Genomic DNA, 15,554 nt, shown 5'->3' with positions numbered 1-15,554 from the left:
GAGAAGATTATAAGACTATTACCGTTTCCAAAGGAAGTGGTCTGTCACAAAGACTTGCCCAGACTCAATCAGTCAAGAGTACAAGGAAGTTAATTGCAGAATGTAGATGGCCTCTAAGAGGTAGATATTGTATTCAAGGGAAGAAGGAGATAACTTAACATCTATTTATTCTATTGTAAATACTTGATAACCTTGATAGCCTGGTCTCAGGGATTTAGGGAAAGATTAATGAAGAATTATGAAGGTGTGAAAATGTTGAGAAGGTTACTTTTCAACGGGAATTTATATTATCAATTACATGGGTCCAATAATGTTAAACGGCTGAGGAAAATGCCCCTCTCATAAATAATAAGCAAAGGGGGCTTAATATTAACTGTAAAAACATCTATGAGTAATGTTCAAAATAGCAGTAATTGTTCTTGACATACATACATATTTCCAATATATGTAATATCCTTATTGGTAATTTCCTGTAAGCATTGTGATATGAGTTGAAGCACTGATATTTCAAAACAAATATTATTAGTAATATCTATCATAACTTAGTTGAATATATGACTAGCTCAATTGTAGTTAACCAATTATAGATAATAATTGATGACTTATTCATTGTTTGTATGCCATAAACCATATACACTTAATGAAGCCAGAGCCAATATGAATTTCTTTTTTTTCCTTCTTTAAAAAAAAAAAAATGGGGCATAGCTTTGCTTACTTTACCTTATGATGACTGATGGATAGATGATTCACTTACTTAAACAAATGTATTTGCTGTAAGTCACTTTGGATAAAGGTGTCTGCTAAATGCCATAAATGTAAATCTATAGGCATATTCCACACATACATTCAAGTGACATTTAGTAAAACCGTGTTATAATTGTTATGCAAATTATTTCAAGGTACAGTTCTATCTGTCAGAACTGTACACCCTCTACCTTTGAGAAGCCCCGGCATAACTGTAATAACCCTCGATCAGGCGATTCACCTCTGAACGTAATTCCTCAGTGATACAGTGGATGACTGCTCTCTGAGGATATGCCTCACTATGCATTATTTGATGTTGCGTCCCTTAGGTATTATGACTGGGAAATAATTGTACGTATTTCTATTTGTTTATTTTTTGCTGTGGTGTGTTCTGGGTAATTCTTAATACCTTCCAGAGATTATACGGTAACTCCCAAACTCCCATGATTATAATTAAGCCTGACTTGGATATAAAATGAGCAAATACTAATTTAGTTTTGCAACGTGTGAGGGAACATCTCTGTGTGTTCTGCTATGTCCCCTTGTGTCTCCATTTGTCTGTATGTGCTCTTGTGTCTATGTTTTTGTGTGTATTTGTGTGTGTTTGTGTATCTTTATGTATCTTTTTATCTATGTGTGTTTGTGTGTGTGTGTGTGTGTGTGTGTGTGTGTGTGTGTATTTCTCTGTCAGAGGGAAGTGTTGTGGGAGAGGACGGGCAAAGGGAAGGTTTGTTTAGGCATAGAGACTGCTATCATCTTCCTTCTGGCAAAAAAACACACAAACATTCCCTCATCCATTCTCTCTCTTCTCCTTTTTCTCTATCTCTCATGCGCTCTCCTCAGCTTTCTCTCTCTCTCTCTCTTTTCTGTATTACTTACAAAGGCAGCAGTTTCCTCCTCCAAAATGAGGCCACGCACGGAAGGTATGCAAATGAAATCATTGCTCGTGGATTAGAATGGGACACCATATACCCTAAATCATGATTGTCAATCATGGCTGGGGATTAAGGGATATGGGCTTACAGACCTAAAAAAGCAACATTTCCCCCCTCAGGCAGATCCCCATTGTGAGGAGCTCTGAGGAAGAGAGGGCTCGTCGGGGAAGGAGAGCAATACTGGAGCATTACTGCCCCCTGCTGGCCGCTGCTAGACACTGCACCGCTTTTACTCAAGAACAGCCACTCACTCCATAGACAATTAGCTGGAGGCAAGCAACATATATTAATTTCATCTACCCCCGAGGCAAATGCTTGATTAAACAAGTGCATGTGTTGTGGTGATGTAGTGTTTCATCTTCAGTGGAGGAGAGAGAGAGCTCATTTGTTTCTCTCTGGCAAGTGTGCAATCTTGGTTTGGCAACAGTGTGTCAGGCAGGCTATGGGCCATGCAGATGCTACAGATGTTAATATCTGAGAGGGAGGGGGGGGGGGGACTCATCCTGGAAGATTCTGGCGAGCAGGCTAGCACTGAACCTAAATGTTGCTATTTGTTCTGAGTGTGTGTGTGTGTGCGTGAGTGTGTGCGTGCGTGCGTGTGTGCGTGCATGTGTGCGTGTTTGCGTGCATATGTGTGTGTGTGGATGCGTGTCCACATAGCTAAAAAATCTAAAATCAGTTCTTGTTGACAAGCTGTTCAAGACAATTCATTTTGGTATTTCTTGAGAGAAATCAACCCGGTTCGTCACACGGAGACATGCCTGGTGAATAGTCTGTGCAGGCCCCGGAGCCCTCGGTTAGAGTGCCAGTCTGTTCCTGTGGAGCAGTCAAACAGGCGGCCCCAGCCAAGAGCGTGCACGGCACAGGCACTGCGCCAGGAAACAGCTCCGGAAAACGCTCCACAATGGCAGAGTATTAATAGAGTTTTTATGGCGTGTGTGTGTGTGTGTGTGTGTGTGTGTGTGTTTGTGTGTGGAGGGGGGGGGGGGGGGAGGGGGGATGGGTTTGGTAGAACAAAGCACACGTTGGTTTAGTATTATCAAAAAAAGGATGGGTTGTGTATGATTGTACGATTCAAGGGAGGGTTCTGTTGAGCCACGGCAGAGAGAGAGAGAGAGAGAGAGAGAGCCTGGGCCCTTTGCAATGACAAGAGCAAGTGAAGGAGGAGGAGAGCATTGGCACAGCTTGCTTCCTGCTCAGTGCAGGTCCAGGCTGCCCAAGACTGAAGGTGGCGTGCCACCTGTGCCACGTTGGCTGTGGCTCGCTGTGGGCAGCAGGTCAAAGCCGGGGCAACATCTGCATCACATCAAGAGAGCCTGGCGGTGTGGGCGGGGCCCTGGCCGGGCGCCCGCCCCCTGACTCCCGTTCAAAGCCCCTCACGTAGCGACATCCTGAAAGGAGGATTGGAAGGTGGCCTTAAGCGCAGCACATGGATGAACCATTCTCTGTTTCAACTGGAAGGAAACCTGCAGTATTGACGATCACGATCCGAGCCGTATTCAACCTGTATTCAACCTGTATTCAACCTGGTTAATATAAGCTACTGACGGCATTCTGAATCTATCAACACCCCACATTTGAACTATTGAACTGTTCAAAAAGCAAATAGATGTGACAAGTGACAAATCAGTGGTATAGAATACAGTTAAAAAGACAGTTGAATAACACCGGGGGCCTTTACTGGTGGCTGGCTTAAGCATCAGTAATCTGACTCCCATTCAAAGGGGGGGGGGGGGGGGGCTGTTGAGGTGTGTTGTGTGAATACAAAGCTGTCTATCATGTGAGTGTTAATGACTTGGTGACTAATTTCAAGAGGGGGGATCCTTAACACCCTGGCGGCCTGGCTGGCGTGGCGTAGCGTAGCTCCTCCACCTGAGTCATCTCTCTGATGGTGGGAAAATAAATAACGGAATTGATACAAGCCGCCGGCAGACTAAAAGAGCAAGTGCTAATCATTATGCATCATTAGGTGAAGATTTAGCTTAAATGTGTTTAGCAGGAATTAAGCAAAGCTGTTGTTGACATGGATTGACTGCTGTAATGCTTTATTGTCAGTGCTCCAGGAGGCAGAGGGAGGGCCGGCGTATTTGGGAGTGATGCGCCGAAAGCAGGGATTTGTGGGATGCTGGAGGACTAGCAGGGCTTGCAGACTGAGTGGACAAACAGAAAGTGCTATTGCATGCCATCTGGGTGGAGGGGATACTGGAAGACTTGGTGAATCAAGGAATAAAACCAGGAGAGAGAAAGGGGATAATGACAACACAGTATGAGGCTAATCCTGGAGTAAATCTGAGCTTGCTACTAGGATATCTACAGTGTGAGCTTCTGTATGCACAGTAATGTAAGTAATGATATTTTGGAGACCGTCACATGGTGGGCTGACGGGAAACAACATACACAAATGATTAATTAACTTAACGAACTTATCGAGGAAAAGGGTAAAAGAGTAAAATTCCACTAAGACAATAAGCAGATAGGGAGTTCAAGAGTTAATGCTGAATATAGAGTTGGAGTGGTTTTAAGCATTCAAGAGGCTTGCATCAGAAACAGAATGCCTTTCATTTGAATATACAGTACAACACATGCCAAGAACAAATGATCCGCTTTTTATTGCCAAAGGAGGATCATTCTCGACGAGGCGTCCTCCTTCTTGAGGACAGAGAATTCTGACAGAGAATTATAACAGAGAATTAGCCTGGTGGCGCGGCAGGTTGGCAGGTGTATAGCTTAAGAGGTGGGCACTCAGTATCAGGGCACTAATACAGGTATAATTGGCTGGCTGAGCTCTACCTGAGCCTGCTGTGTGAGCGTCTAGCTCAGGGCGGAGAGAGGGAGAGAGAGAGAGAGAGAGAGGGAGAGAGAGAGAGAGAGAGAGGGAGAGAGAAAGAGAGACAGAGAGAGAGAGAGAGACAGAGAGAGAGAGAGAGAGAGAGAGGGCAATGTTGTGAATGAGTTTCATTGGAGCAATATGACCACACTGCATATCTGTACCTGTTAACTGTGTAGGGTAAGGTCCTTTCTTTTATCTAGATGCTTGCTAGGCTGCTTTGCAACGGTCCCTGGTAACAGCAGTAGGAAAGGCATTCTCTTCAACGAGGACTGTAATTGAATGTAGAACAAGAACAACAGTGGTCATTTCGACCCTGGACACATCTCCACTCCCTCAGACAGGCTCCCCTGCGTGTGTGTATACATGTGTCTGACTGTGTGTCTATGCAGGAGCTGCTCAAACGGTGCAGGCCGACTAGTACAGTCTTATCCAGCTCCCCAGTATTGACAGTGTTACTAATCCCCTCCACCTGCTCAAACACCCCCCTCAAAACCACCTCTCCCCCTCCCTTCCATCTGCCCAGGCTGGGAGTCCCTGGGGGCAGGCTGTGCCTCTGCCTTCGCCTCCTCTCCAGTTATCCTCTCTGGCCTGGGCCCATTCCCCCTACCCCTCCCCACGCTGAGCACATTAATCGCCACAAAAACAAATAGTTTTCAAATGTTTGGAAAAGCCCCAGTGTTTGCGCCGGGGCCTAACAAAATAATTTTTACAAGCTATCGAGTTGTGATTAGGGCTGGGAGAATTGAATTTCCGTGGCATTGATAATATTAATATTAGCCTAATTAATTATGTTGTTTGACTTTGCACAGCACCCTGTGTACCTTCTACACAACGCCAGCCAGCCGAAGCTGGGGCTGAGCTCTCACCCATCTCTATCTCTATCTCACCCTGTCTTTCCAGTCCGTGACAACTGCACACATTTCATGAACCAGTAGAGGTCTAATCCCTCTGCTATATCCTCTCCCTGAAGTCTAGAGAATAACTTTACTCTTGTGGCAAGAAATACACCAGAATCCCACTTGTAAAGAATACCAAATGAGTTGGAGGATAAGTCTACTCTATTTTACTTTGAAAGTGTTCATGGCCCAGAAAGTTACTCTCTCACATAGAACTAACATGTCTCTTTTCTACACTGTCATTTCGTAACTTTGATGATCCAAGGACTCAGTTTGAGGATGGTTATGATAAAAGGAAATAGACAATAATTAAACACATATTTTTTTTAATGAATCATTGATTAAGGTAAACAGCGGTACACTGGAACAGCGGAACAGCTTAGCATAACAGACAGTTTCAGGCATGGTCCTACTGACACAGACAGCCAATAATTACCACCTCAGACATGTTGATCTTGAACCTCCCATAGACCCTGTGAAGTCCTCTCAAGTTTGACCCCTTATCTCCTTAACCAATGAGGACCAACATTTCAATGTGCCCTGACCCGGAAACATGGCTGATCCTGTCCACAATGGAGACCATCAAGTGTAAGCACTGAGGGATAGGCAGGTGTTGATCTTTGCGATTACAATGACACATATTCACTGACCTATCGCATCTCTCAGCCAGACCCAGACCACCCAAAACCCCAGACTGGTTCTCAGACCTGCTTATGGCTGAGATCCCAGCTCTCTGTACTGACCCCTCACCTCTCCTCTAAGGTCAGAGGCTAGGGGTCAGGGAGGTGGTCATGTGTCTGTGTGGGAAGGAGAGGAGAGAGTGTGATATGGTGATTGGGTGAGTGTGTGTGTGTGTTCCTCTGGGAGGGAGTTCCATGTTAGGGCGTAGCTGTCTCCAGCAGGCCTGAGTTAGGCAGAGTCCAACCATCCCTTTCCAGCAGCATTACAGTCTGTTCCTGTGCTTAAGTGCAGCCACAGAATATATATTTGGCACAATCAAAAAAACAAAAAAACGAATGTCTCTTTAGGTTAAAGTCAAAAGCTTGGAAATCAATGTCCATTTACCGGTAATATGGCAAGATCTTCGATTGCTGTTTGGAGGATTAGTATCTAAAACAAGAGAGCTCAGTCGATATATATAACTTTGAACTTCTTTGTGTAGCAGAAATCAAGGGTGAATCACAGGTATCCCAAACGCAGTCTCAGTCTCTGAGATGTCTACAGCAAGGACGGCCATGTCACTGTGCTTCTGGCAGATGAAAAAAAATAAAAAAATATCTGAGGAAGCAAAGAAGGGTCGCATCCAAGTTGGAGGAGGCATTCCTTGAAGCAGGTTAACGCTTGAATTCTATTTCCAAGGTGAGTCTTCTGAAAGCATAACGGGGATGTGATGTGATTGGACGGACAGAGGGCTGGACAGCGGACAGCGACCGCTCCCAGGCATTAACTGAAGTGGCGTCCCAGTCTGGACGAGCGGTAGTCCACCCGCAACTGGACGAACGCGTGGAGAAGGTTGCGGTCCAGGTTGGTGAGTTGCTCTCCAGAGCAGACTTGCTTGAGGTTGTCGGGGGCGACCACCAGTAGGTTACACAGGGCGTGGAGAGTGTCAAAGAGCTGCAGCACCAGGGGAACCTGAAGGACACAGAGACAACCTTTAGCTTTTGATGGGTGTGGGGGGGTGTGTGCGTGGGGGGGGGGGGGGACGCTATCGAACAGACCTTGTCATTCAAACCAACCTAACTAGCAAACTACTAGCAATGATTGTAAACTCAATACATCACAGACCACCGCCATTTCAGTTGCTAACTGCAAACTCGGGTATGACCTGTGTGTCTCCCTGCCCCTGCCCCTGCCCCTGCCCCTGCGACCCCCCCTCCTCACCCGGAAGTCCTTGGCACAGCGCCGGTACTCGGCCACGTCACAGATGGCCAGCATGCCTCCCATGGAGCTGTAGCTGTACTGCTGCAGGTGCTCATGGATGAGCCGGTGGAAGCGCACGCCCAGCTCCGTCAGCACCGTGTCCACGTTCTTCCCGTCCATGGACTTCCGCACGCGCTCCACCTGCCGACTCACGTAGGCACACACCTTGGTGCAGGCCTGGGGAGCACAGGAAGAGGTTGGGTGTCACACATACATAGTGTGTGTGTACAAGCTTTTGTACAAGTTAGAGCTCATGGTTGAACGGTTTGAATTAAATGGCCCTGTTGCTCACATTCAAACAGGTTGTAGTTCACAAAGACTTTCTAGTAAAATAAAGGTTAAGAATGGAATGACAGTGAAATGATATGCAGGTGTGCCAGATGAGTGCCAGATGAGTGCCAGATGAGTGCCAGATGAGTGCCAGATGAGTGCCAGATGAGTGCCAGATGAGTGCCAGATGTACTAGGTATGTTTTTCTCATTCTCTTTGCTTTGCATGTGAGACCAGGGGTTGAGGCCAAGTATTCCTTACTGTGGTGTACTGGATCATGACGTTGTTCTCATCTTCAGGCCTGAAGTCCGTCTTCTTCTGCTCCGTGGTCAGGATGTGCTTCATCTGTCCCACCATGCAGTTCAACGTCCTGGAAGGAGGGGACAAAACCATGACAATGATGACGCAGCGTAAGACGTATTACTTATCGTCAAATTCAACCCCTTCGCATCGAGTTGAAGAGACCCAGCAGGAGACTTTCTGCCTTACTGACCTGTCAATTCCTGTGTCCAGTTTCACCTCCATCTGCTCAATCACCTCTTTTTTCTTGTGCAGGCACTCTGTCAGTTTGGGAGAGGAGCTAGTGGAGGGAGAGATTGTCATGGAAACACAGATAGTGTTAGCATAGAGAGTAATGGTATAGGCTTGGTTGAGAGTTGCTGCCCCCCCCCCCCCCGTAGACATAGGGAAGTAGTGTACAGATACAGTGGAGAGATAGTTATGATTGGACGGTCATGCCCCAGTGCTGACCTGATAAGAGGCATGAGGTGATCATTGAACTGTTTGTCAAACAGATGGAAGATGGTGTTGGCCTGATGAACCACATCCAGGAAGTAGAGGTTGGCATTCTTGGCATCTGACGAGGGAATGGCTGTAGTAGAAGGAGGGAGAGGGAGAAAAAATAACCACTTTAGTTCACATCCCCATTTGCTTTAAAAAAAAGGGCTTGAACAAACAATTGAAAAGTCGCGGGGAAGAGAGAGTCACACCGATGTACCTGAGAGGCCGATCTCCAGGGCGTAGTCAATGTGGTCCACACACAGGTGCTCCACCAGCAGCAGGAAGATGGAGAAGGCGTTCTTGGGAAGGTCAGAGGGATCTGAGAGCTGGTTCACAAGAGGCACAGGGACAATAGTTTACTTTCAGAGCTCTGCGGCGGCCTGCTGCATCACAACGTGCCATTTCATTCCCCGCTGCAGAGGGCACTGAAGCGCAGCCTCACCCTATTGCATCTCTCGAAGGCGTGGCGCGTCTCCTGCAGCAGGTTGACCACCACCTCCTGGGACAGGAAGGTCTCCCCGTGGGTGTCGATGCTGGGTCCCAGGGTGCGCTGCCTGATACGCTCCTTCAGCTCCTGGATGCTGTGGAGGGATATTTACATTTACATTTATGGCATTTAGCAGACGCCTTTACCCAAAGCGCCTTTACCCAAAGTAAGTGAATCATCTATCCGACAGTCATCATAAGACAAAGTAATCAATGCTCAGACCAGGGGCCATTGGCAGTCATAATGCCAGTAGGCTCATTTATTATATTTTTTATGACAGAGAGTTACACGATACCAATAAAAATAATAATAATAATAAAGTATCGAGGGGTTTCCGAGAGACATGAGATCTGGTTAAATACTCTAAAAATCACCAAAAGGATAAGAGAGGGAGGGAGGGAGGGAGGGAGGGAGGGAGTGAGAGAGAGAGAGGGAGGGAGGTAGAGAGGGAGGGAGGGAGGGAGAGAGGGAGGAAGGGAGAGAGGGAGGAAGGGAGAGAGGGAGGGAGGGAGGGAGAGAGGGAGAGAGGGAGGAAGGGAGAGAGGGAGGGAGGGAGGGAGAGAGGGAGAGATGGAGAGAGGGAGGGAGTGTTCAAAGTAAAGGAAGGAGGGATCAGTGAAGGGAGAGGAGTAGAGGTGGGCACTCCTCACCTGCCAGTGCCAAGAGGCCGTTTCTGGTGGTTCTTGGAGTCGTAGAAGCGCTGCAGGATCATGGCGCTGCGAGTGCGGAGGTAATCTCTCTCCATGTCCATGTAGCTCTCCAGGTAGGAGGAGAAGATGTTCTTGATCAGCTTGGACAGGAAGGTGTGCTTGTCTGAGCCCAGGTTGAACTCCGTCAGCTTGCCGGCCAAGGCAGTCGTCCTGGAGGCACAATGTCACCACGGTTACCGAGGGTAAACAAACCGGGTAGAATGTGTTAGGAGAGGGGCGCTTAGCGGCGTAGCGCACTAACGCGCACACCACGTAATCGCAAGGTTCCTGGTTCGATTCCGACCCTCGACATCCCTCCTCTCTCTCACCCATCCTTCCTGTCAATCTCTACTGTCTCTCTCAATAAAGCAGAAATGCCCTAAAAAACGTATTTAAAAAAAAGAAAGAAAAAAAAAAAAGAATGTGTTAGAGTGTGAAAGGCCACGGGGGGTAAACAGACACAGTACCTGGTGTAGAGGTCGTAGAGGTTCTTGAGGTATTGTTCCAAATCAGATTTGCGAGTCTCGTCTAGTTTCTCTTTCACGTGAGCCTGGAAACGCAAAGCTGCTCAGTCATTCAAACAGAACAGGTGTCAGAGGAGTCAGACGTCACCAACACCACAACAAAAGCCCGCCTAAACACTAATGTTTTCTCTGTTTTAAATCAAATCAAATCAAATCAAATCAAATCAAATTTTATTTGTCACTTATATCGTATACAGTTGTAATTGACATAGTGAAATGTTTTGGGATCTTGCTCCACGCTCAACAACAGCAGTCAGCTGTTCAACAATCAACAATTCAATAATAAGTAATAAAAAGTGGTGATAAAGTTTAAGACCTTATGTGTAAGACCAAGTAAGTACGACACAAAATCCTCTTAAGCCCAATCATCATTAAAACCAATACCTTCATTTCCAAATATAATATGACTTCAAGCAGAAACATGCAGTGTGGCAGATGAACATCATGTGTCTATTGGAGAGACGGTCTGCTGTACCTGCAGTTTGACCTCAAAGATGTTCTGGATGAGTTTGGCCATGACAGTCTCCGGGCTGCAGAAGACCTCCCCCACCTGCTTGTTGACCCGCTGAGAGAGAAGTGCGACGTCCTCAAACACATCGGTCCGCAGGTACGCCCCCTGAACAGAGAGGAAGAGAGGCTTAACCCTGTGCCTTAAGACCCACATATGGAGACTACAGACACTTGCAGATGGAGTTACACTTAATTGCACACTCACTTCTTGACACTGCTTGATGTAGACATCCACACAGTGTGCATAGCCCTGAGATAAGAAGAGATACAGTACACCTGTCAGAATCACACCTGCCCAACTGCTCAATATACTCCCCAATCCAACGTCCCAAAAATGACAAACAGCATGCATGACCGGATAGGCGAATATTTTGGTACATATTTTGTAGGTTACCAAACGTGAATTGACTGAATCTACCTATCAGCATTAACACCAAGCTTCTTTTAATGCAGGGAGACATTAAGTGTGAAATTGTGTTTAGTGTTTCTGGGTCACCTTGAAGTGTAACAGGACCGCTGCGACCTCCCGCATGCGTCCAATCTCGCCCCTTTGCTGGGCGACTGTGAACTCCTGGAGAAGCTGGCGCTCTAGGTCATGGTACTTACCTGGACACACACACACACACACACACACACACACACACACACACACACACACACACACACACACACACACACACACACACACACACACACACACACACACACACACACACACACACACACAGTTAGATGCAGAATGTTGCACAGTTCAGTACAGTGAGAGGGTCTGCACAACTCGGCAGTCATTTTGAATGCAAGCACTCACTTGCAATCTTGGCCTTGACATCTGCAAACCTGTCAGAGAACAAGAGGCAAACGTCAGAGAGATATTTTAGATTAAACGACTCAAACCAGAAATGGTGTAAACTTACATTTTACGTGTGTATTTATTTATTTTTTGTTCCCTGCTCTTTTTGTTTTTTGTTTTAGTTGACTCTATTTTCTCCTTCACACACAACGACAGTGTAATGTCACATTAAAAACATGACCTACCACTAAAAAAAAAAAAACTTCACATTTTGGTATGGGATTACACTAGCTGGCACACAGACTAGCACCTCCACACCTCCACAGTGTACGGCAGCGCACCTGTCTAAAGCTGCCTCCAGGATAACTCACCTGTCGAAGGGCAGCTCCTGGGCAATAAGATGCAGCTTCTGAATGATATCAGCAGCTTCCTTAATCTGGGGAGAGGGGGAGCGAGAGGGGGAGCGAGAGGGGGAGGAAGAGGGGGAGGAAGAGGGCAGAAGACCGTGATGAGAGATGGACCTCCAAACAGAAGAGCAGGCCGGCAGCATCTCCTTTTAGGGGGGGATCATCTTAAAGCAGCCCTCCTCCACCTCCCTGCGTAGAGTATGCCATGGAGCTGATAACAAGCAGGGGCCGCTCACCTGAACACCAGCAGCAGCAGCTCTGATTTAGCAGCATATCCAACTCTTTATTGGCATGCCTCCTCTGAATGGACTGTAATCCCACAGGAGCCTAAATCGCCTTCAATAATCTGTCCGGCCAGGGATATCTCTCTAAAAAGGGGCCCTGTCGAGAGCCCCCCACTCCCCTCCCCCTGACATACGCGCTCGCCGAAAAACCCAGACCCTACGAAAGGCCCGCCGTCCGCAACTCCTCTGTTCCCGCAGATGCCTGCCTCAGCTAACATCATTACTCCACTCCCGTGAGGAGGATCCAGCCTTTCTGCTCGGCAAAGGTTTTCTAAGTATCTGTCCCCCAGCTAAGATTAGCTAAATCCCATGTAAGTAATGTAGCCGTCTCCCTGCAGTCAGGGTTTAGCAGCACTTGTCTCCATGCTGGCGGCCCAGCCCTCCCTTTCAGAAGGATTAGCAGAGCCTTCCCCCTTCAGCTATTCACTCGCAGCTTTCCTCTTTTCCCCCTCGTCTGGAGGTATGCTCAGGAAAGAGAAGCTGTCCGATATTCCCACACGGCTCTCTCTCCCGGAGCATACCCACATCTCCAGCTCTCCCGTCTCTGAGATTGACCTCCAGATTCCCTGCCCCGCTTCCACTAATAATGTTGATAGTAAAAAGGAATTAATTTGAGAGAATCTCAAAGTCTGTCCCAAAAAAAAAACTGTTATTACGTTCCACTGTCACATGGGGATGGGCAATGAGGTCCCTCAGCTGGTTTTGACTCTCTGTGAGAGTCCTTGGGTAACTTTGTCCAGTTGCCACCCTGGAACAGTAAACTGCTTTCACATCACATGCCTCCTCCATCCACTGTCTCTCTCTCTCTCTCTCACACTTTGCAATTAATGCAACTTGGCCCAACATTAGCATGTTGACACCCAGTCAATCATCTAGCTATTGTCAAGAAGTAAATGACAGTTTATTAATCCAAATTAGCTGAGGGATCCAACTAAAGGGATCAATTTGACTAATTAAAATGGGTAGTTATTTCATAATCCCGTTCATTAACTCATTTGAGGTCTAAACGTCAAGCACTTCTGTAGTGGGGGGGGGGGATTTCTTCTCAATGGTCAATCTCTTTCCTAATACATGTAGGTGGACAGTACATGTGGTCTATTCTGACCTTGTCTGGGTTGTTGAAGACATCACTGCGTAGCTCTCCATCCAGGAACTCGTTGAAGTAGGTCATGAGACGCTGGGCCTCCACCGCCCTCTGTCGGGGTGTGTTCACCCCTTCCAGCTGATCGCCAAGGTGACAGACCTTCGTGGCCACATAGCTGATGTGCTCGTCCAACTCCTGGAAGTGCTGGAAAGCTACCTGCACGCACACAGAGAAATACACACAAAATATTTCACATGAAGCAGTCCACAGACAGGGATAAAACTAGTTTGCACGAAGGCAGTGTTGAAAAAAAGTAACTTTCACATACACAAAATGTATAAAGATTACAAACTATGTTTCCATATATTACACAGGATTCCCATGGAGTCTCATTTGGAGACATTTAAGTCAGCAATGTATGTTTGTTGGTCCATTGCCCTAACTAACATTGTGCTCTCTACAGGGGTTGGGCTGGGTGGTGTGGGATAAAGGACCGTGCAGCTGACCTGGTTGCTCCTCTGTAGGTCCTGTACTTTGTGGGCGAACTCCTTGGCCTCACGGTGACACTGGTGCTCCAGCTTCTCCACCCGCCTCTGTATCTTCTCATCCAGCTGCTTCAGCTCCTCAATGTGGTTCTCAAACTCCTCCAGCAGCCTGTGAGGAGGAAGGGCAAGGGGTTTTACAGCCTGGCTTCCATAATACTCCACATACGTGTACAGACATGAGCTCATAGCAAACAAAGGGTGAACTAGAAAAAATAGTCTGCTATATTTCGAGTTTGGATGATTGGGTGTTGCAGGGTTAAATCTGTCCCACTAACCTTACACTCACAGTTAATAGATATAAATAGTGTTGGGTGCTTAATTCCTGGGTCCCTAGATTTAAGAAGCTCTACAAACTGGGAGCTTCGTCAGCTGCATTTAAAGTGCCATCAGGACTGCAGAGCAAATGTTCTAAGTCAGCACCATATTTAACCGAGTAGGAAACATCCCAAAATGATGAGTATATAATCTCTTGACTAATTCCCTCTGCACTGGCTCCAGCTTAAGGACATCTCCCATCCCTTCCCAACACGCACACTCATTCCCTCTCTGGCAGTTACTGTGTGACTCATAGATTGGTGGCCTCCCATGATGCACTGCCTCCATCTGAGTCTTCTTCATTAGTGGTTTAAAAAGAGGAGGCAAGATAAGGCTGGAGCTGGAGTTGAAAAGGGTTGAACATAAGACCTGGGCTATGGTTGAGTTTTGAAAAGGAGGCGAGATAAGGTTGAATCAGGGCTAAGACTTTGAACAATAAAGTTAGTTTTTACAAGAGATCCTGAAGAGGCTAGTGGTATGACTAGGGAGTAACATGAGGTCGAAGTCAATGACTAACTGTAAGTGCAATCATAGCTCTAATGTGTTATTCATACAAAAGTACCTTTTGGGGTCAAAAGCCTCAGCTCCCCCCTTGGAACCTCCTCCTGGGGTTCTCCATGCCAGCCTTTCTATGTACTCGTCTGCATCAAAGGGCTCCTGCGGGTTAAACAGGTAGTGACAATTTGTTACCACTTGCTTCTAACGATGAACACTCAAATTAACAACTTTATTTTCCCATGACTGGAATGTAAATGAACATGGGTAACAGTTATATGTACAGGACAGGACACAGGATGTAAAGATAATGTACTGTGGGTAAAATAGTCAACAAGGAATACGCAGTACAGAAGCTGCAATAGTAACATAAATTGGCGATGACATGAGCCACATTGGAACATACCATTACACTACATCATTTACTTCTGTTATGAATGGTCAGACTCAAGCGGAGGACTAGTGCAGAAAAATGGTCTGGGCGTGACGTGCCATGGCACTGACTGTGTCAACAGTGGGGTAGATAGCTAAACACAGCTAAGAATAGATTCGTTGAAAATACATAGTGAGACGGAGGCATGCACAAGCTCAGGCAATTAATCAACCGGTTCCAGCTAACACAGCCATGACAAAATCATCTTGATCCCCCTTCGTCATCAACCTAGCTAACTTCGCTAGCCAGGCACCCGACCCAAACAGACAACAACAGCAGAGTAGCTAATGTTAGCTACCTAGCTCGTATCTAGTCCCTACAGTCATTTTACCTCGAACAGCTGAGCAGTCGTTGCCATGGTCTTCTACTTCGATCTGCAACCTACGCAAGATCAGTTTAGGCAAATAAACGGTGAGTTGGGTGTGACAGCTGACATCAATTTTGACAGTTTGTTTTGCCCTTTGTTGACAGCTAGCTCACAGTTTCACGGCTTTGCTTCCTGTATCTCTGGCTCATGTCAAATCCTCGGCTTCCAGAGGAGAAAAAGGGTTGGGACATTGGCGGATAGTTGCAAAATCCCATACGGTGAGAGTACACTGGCAACTACGCAGGCGCA

At 46.7% G+C, this 15,554-nt stretch overlaps 1 protein-coding gene across 1 annotated transcript; it reads right to left on the bottom strand.

Annotated features, from left to right (window-relative positions):
* Positions 1-5,720: 5,720 nt before the first annotated feature.
* On the bottom strand, positions 5,721-15,426 carry exoc5 (exocyst complex component 5). Its single transcript, XM_083683786.1, has 18 exons — positions 15,270-15,426; positions 14,573-14,667; positions 13,657-13,804; positions 13,172-13,366; positions 11,747-11,811; positions 11,394-11,422; positions 11,082-11,191; positions 10,791-10,835; positions 10,551-10,691; positions 10,019-10,101; positions 9,513-9,722; positions 8,818-8,956; positions 8,593-8,701; positions 8,346-8,466; positions 8,089-8,175; positions 7,857-7,965; positions 7,287-7,502; positions 5,721-7,037 (listed from the first exon to the last, which is right to left on the bottom strand). Exons 1-18 carry the CDS (start codon positions 15,294-15,296, stop codon positions 6,849-6,851), a joined length of 2,118 nt encoding a protein of 705 aa, XP_083539912.1. The 5' UTR covers positions 15,297-15,426; the 3' UTR covers positions 5,721-6,848.
* Between the last annotated feature and the right edge of the window lie 128 nt (positions 15,427-15,554).

This window comes from Argentina silus (assembly GCF_951799395.1).
Source record: "Argentina silus genome assembly, chromosome: 13".
NCBI lineage: Eukaryota > Metazoa > Chordata > Actinopteri > Argentiniformes > Argentinidae > Argentina > Argentina silus.
Note: the sequence above shows the minus strand (reverse complement) of the source record. Positions and strands in the feature narration are given on the sequence as shown.

Excerpts from the sequence above, each read along its gene's own strand:
- exoc5 (XM_083683786.1), bottom strand. The coding sequence starts at position 15,296 with ATGGCAACGACTGCTCAGCTGTTCGAG. Across the intron at positions 10,692-10,790 it reads ACATCAAGCAGTGTCAAGAA|GGGGCGTACCTGCGGACCGA; the intron begins GTGAGTGTGCAA and ends CTCTCTGTTCAG. Across the intron at positions 10,102-10,550 it reads TCTTTGAGGTCAAACTGCAG|GCTCACGTGAAAGAGAAACT; the intron begins GTACAGCAGACC and ends TTGCGTTTCCAG.